Source organism: Octodon degus, unplaced genomic scaffold (assembly GCF_000260255.1).
Source record: "Octodon degus isolate 3935 unplaced genomic scaffold, OctDeg1.0 scaffold00201, whole genome shotgun sequence".
NCBI classification, from domain to species: domain Eukaryota; kingdom Metazoa; phylum Chordata; class Mammalia; order Rodentia; family Octodontidae; genus Octodon; species Octodon degus.
Window position 1 is genome coordinate 3,164,660 of NW_004524777.1, and position 4,225 is coordinate 3,168,884.

A 4,225-nucleotide genomic window follows, 5' to 3' on the forward strand; every position below is an offset into this window, starting at 1 on the left:
TCTCTCTCTCTCTCTCTCTCTCTCTCTCTCTCTCTCTCTCTCTGTAGGTCAGTAGCAGTGCTGTAAAGGAATGTGAGTGTGGTGCTGGGGGGGTAGGGGGACAGGGCTGCCACCTCCAGGTAGCCTGGGCATGACACCTTGCTACCCAGCCCATCTGGCCACGTCAGCCCCCTGCGGAAGTGCCACATTAGGACAAAGGGCTGCCCCAGGTAGGCAGTCCCCACCCAGCTGAGCACTTGAAGCCTGGCAGCCTTGCCCATGGGCCACCCCTTCCACACCCTGCTGGCAGTGTGCTTCTCTCTCTCCACCCTCATCATGAGGATGGAGGAAGGGCACACAGCCTGCTCTTGCCATCTCACCCAGTAGTCGGCCCCAGCCTGGCCCTTACTGCCCAGTCCCCGATTCCGGGATGGCCTGGGACCCCTCAATCCTGAGACTGACCATCTCCTCTCTTCTGGGCAGGTTTCTGAGTGGGAAGGGCTTGGTGATCTACCCGAAGATTGGAGACAAGCTGGACATCATCTGCCCCCGAGCAGAAGCAGGGAGGCCTTATGAGTACTACAAGCTGTACCTGGTGCGGCCAGAGCAGGCAGCTGCCTGCAGTACCGTGCTCGATCCTAATGTGCTGGTCACCTGCAACAGGCCAGAGCAGGAAATCCGCTTTACCATCAAGTTCCAGGAGTTCAGCCCCAACTACATGGGCCTGGAGTTCAAAAAGCATCATGATTACTACATTACCTGTGAGTCTCCTCTCAGCATATGGCACTCTCTTGCAGGGCTTAGCTCTCTCCCCTCTTGCAGCAGTGGGAGATTCTGAGTGATGCGGTGATACCACACACAGTTAAGGCACTGCTGCTTGAAGACTAGAATGGCCTCTCTGAGTGTGACCTTGGAATTCTGGCCCCTGCATTCACCACTTGACCTGCCCCTTCCTTGCCTTGGCTCCAAGGCTTGGGTGGGAGAAGCCTCGGCTTCACATTCTTTCTCTCCTTTCATTTGCCCACCTAAGAGCTAGCCTTGAGAATGGCAGAGTTGCCAGAGCCAGTGGGATCTGTTCTACCTTTTTCTTCTTGGGAAACTGAGGCTCCAAGCTTCTTGCCTTATTACACAGGAAGTTGGAGGTGGGATTGGGCCACTATCCCAGTTCTCTGGATTCCTAATATAGGTGTCCTTCTAGTGTGGATAGAAGCCTCTCGTGATGCCAGTTCCCATTGCTTTACCTCTGAGCAGCCTGTTGCAGTGAGAAGGTGCCCCTGAGGAAAGTGGGGCCACAGTCTACTCTTGTGAGAGGAGCAGGGCCCCAGGGTGAGGGGCATGCTCTTGGTCTGGCTGAGCTGGGCTGTGTTCTTCTGAGCAGGGAGGAGGCAAGTAGCAAAGTTCATACATAGGTGGGGAGCTCCTTGCCACTCCTTGCCCCAGTTCTGGCCCTGGTGTCTGAGGGCATCTCTGGGGTTTCTGGGTCATGCTGCAGACCTTCCCACCTCCCCAACTTCTCTTACTGCTCTGGCCTCCTTCTGCAGCAACGTCGAACGGGAGCCTGGAGGGGCTGGAGAACCGGGAGGGTGGTGTGTGCCGTACACGCACTATGAAGATCATCATGAAGGTCGGGCAAGGTGAGCACTCAGGTTGAAGGCTCTGTTAGGTCTAGGGGTGGGTCCCATGAGCAGGAGAGGGGCCCTGGGGTCAGCATCCTGGACACTGGTGTGCAAGCCACTCCTGGTCATGCTGCCTTGGCGGGGTTCCGCCCTCTCACCTGTCCTCTTCCTACCGCAGATCCAAATGCTGTGACACCTGAGCAGCTGACTACCAGCCAGCCCAGCAAGGAGGCAGACAACACTGTAAAGACAGCAACACAAGCCCCTGGTCGGGGCTCCCAGGGTGACTCTGATGGCAAGCATGGTGAGTATATGCAGGCGTTTCCTAGAGAGTAGAAACCATTGCTCACTTGTGTCTCTGACGACATGAAGGCTGAGCCCAGCCTGAGATCTGCCTTGTATCCCTAGCAAATCTGGGTGGCAGCAGGGACCCTGATAGTGTCTTCTACTCTGAGGTGATAGTACGTATGGCTCTCAGTGTTGGCTGCGTCATGTTTCCATGGCTGATCGTTTGTCCTTCCCCTTTCTCAGAGACTGTGAACCAGGAAGAGAAGAGTGGCCCAGGTGCAAGCGGGGGCAGCAGCGGTGACCCTGACAGCTTCTTCAACTCCAAGGTGGCATTGTTTGCAGCCGTTGGCGCCGGCTGCGTCATCTTCCTGCTCATCATCATCTTCCTGACCGTTCTGCTACTAAAGCTGCGCAAGCGTCATCGCAAGCACACACAGCAGCGGGCAGCTGCCCTCTCACTCAGTACCCTGGCCAGTCCCAAGGGGGGTAGTGGCACCACAGGCACTGAGCCCAGTGACATCATCATCCCCTTACGGACTACAGAGAACAACTATTGCCCCCACTATGAGAAGGTGAGTGGGGACTATGGGCACCCCGTCTACATCGTTCAGGAGATGCCACCCCAGAGCCCGGCGAACATCTACTACAAAGTCTGAGTGCCCGGTGGGGCCTTGGGCCCTGAGAGACAGATGACCTGGACTGGACCTCTCCTTCCCCCAAGCCCCGCCCCTGCCAGCTGTGCCCACCTTTGTATTTAGTTTTGTAGTTTCTTGGCTTTTATAATCCCCCTTTTTGCCCTGCCCCCTGGGCTTCGGAGGGGGGTGCTTGTGCCCCCAATCCCCATGCTCTTGTGCCTTCCCCCTCTGGCCAGGCCTCTGGGCTCTGTGGGGGCACCCCTTCTTGGGGGGCAGGGTTGGACGCTGATAGACAGCAGGCAGGGAGATGGCCCCCTGGCCCTGCCCCCTCCCTTATTCCCTTTCCCCTTTCCCAGGACTACTTGTCCGTTATCATCACTGTTTTTAATGTTTTTGTGTTCATTTTTTAGCTGTCAACTCATTTTCATCTGTTTTTTGAAGAAAAATGAAAAAAATATACAAGGCAGCCCCTCCCCAGGTTTTCTGAGCCTGGCTTGACCCAGTCTAAGAAGGCCTGGGGCAGGATGAGGCCAGGCAGGAAGCAGAGGGTGGCATTGATTTTATAGACTCCTTGGTATTTCAGAGGGTGGGGCAGGCAGGCCAGGCCCACAAGGCAGAGTGCCACTGGCCAGGCTCTGCCACCTTCCCTCCTTCTACAGAGCTCATGCTAGCAATGGGATAGTGGCTGCCACCCTTCCACCAAAAAGGAAAAAAATCCCTTCCTTGTGGGATTCTTGGGCATCTCCTGCCTCCCTCACTCTCACGGTAATTAATGTCTTAATTGGCTGTTGCCTGGGGAACAGGAGAGCTGCTGTAGGCAGATGACCTCATGGGGGGGTGGAGGAAAGTGAGGTGCCCAGGTGGCTATTTGCCCTGCAGAGCTGGGAGTTCCCCACCGCCGCCCTGTTCTCTCCTTACCTTTGGCCTGGTGGGGAAACAAAGGCCCAAGGTGGAGACCTAAGCGGGTAGAAGGCCAGGTGGCCTGCTCCTTCTCTGGGCTTTAGCACAGATGGGTGCCCTCCCACACCCAACCTGACCCGCACTGCCCCTCCCCTCCCCCCAGTCGTGAGCTGGGGCCTGGAAAGAGGAAGAGGCTGCCCAGGATTGCCCGCTGTGCACTTTGACCCCAGCTCCTTGCCAGCACGGCTGCTAACAGACTGCCGCTGGAGTGCACCTTGAAGCACCCCGCAGCAGCCGTGGAAGGAGCTGGGCCTTACACGCATCCACCTCCACACTGCCTCCTGGCCAGCGGCCCACCCTGGCACCAGGTGGGAGAGGGAGCAGAACACCAGCCCCTCCAGGTGGCAGTCGGAAGGGTTTTATTGTTTTGTTTTATTTTGTTTCTGTTGCCATTTGTGTAAATACTAGTCTTTTTTGGAAAAAAATAATGTAAAGATGTTTTGTATAAACTCTGAATTATTTTCTTGTTGCTTTTTTCTTAGAAAAAAATGAGAACTAAAAAAAAAAAATTAACCACATGGAGAAATGGGTGTAAAATGGTGTCGTGATGTTGGGGAAGGGAGTGTAAGAGTCTGTCTTGTATGCATGCATGTGTACATGCGTGTACACAGGCACTGTGTGGTGTGCGCTCAAAGCACAGGTGATTGGGGCAAATATGGGAAGAGCATGACTGTCCTAGCAGAGTGTTTCCAGTGCACTGTGCTCCTCCTGCTGTCCCCTTCCCTGCCCAGGTTTCTCTGTCCCCTT

The 4,225-nt window shown here is 55.6% G+C and overlaps 1 protein-coding gene across 1 annotated transcript in view; it reads left to right on the top strand.

Moving 5' to 3' along the window:
• Efnb1 (ephrin B1) overlaps positions 1-4,004 on the top strand; it is a 13,184-nt gene extending 9,180 nt beyond the window's left edge. Inside the window, exons 2-5 of the mRNA XM_004644518.2 lie at positions 463-740; positions 1,521-1,613; positions 1,774-1,899; positions 2,127-4,004. Coding sequence (XP_004644575.1) covers positions 463-740; positions 1,521-1,613; positions 1,774-1,899; positions 2,127-2,539 — 910 coding nt within the window. The 3' untranslated portion in view covers positions 2,540-4,004. The remainder of the gene's footprint in view (positions 1-462; positions 741-1,520; positions 1,614-1,773; positions 1,900-2,126) is intronic.
• The last annotated feature ends 221 nt before the right edge of the window (positions 4,005-4,225 follow it).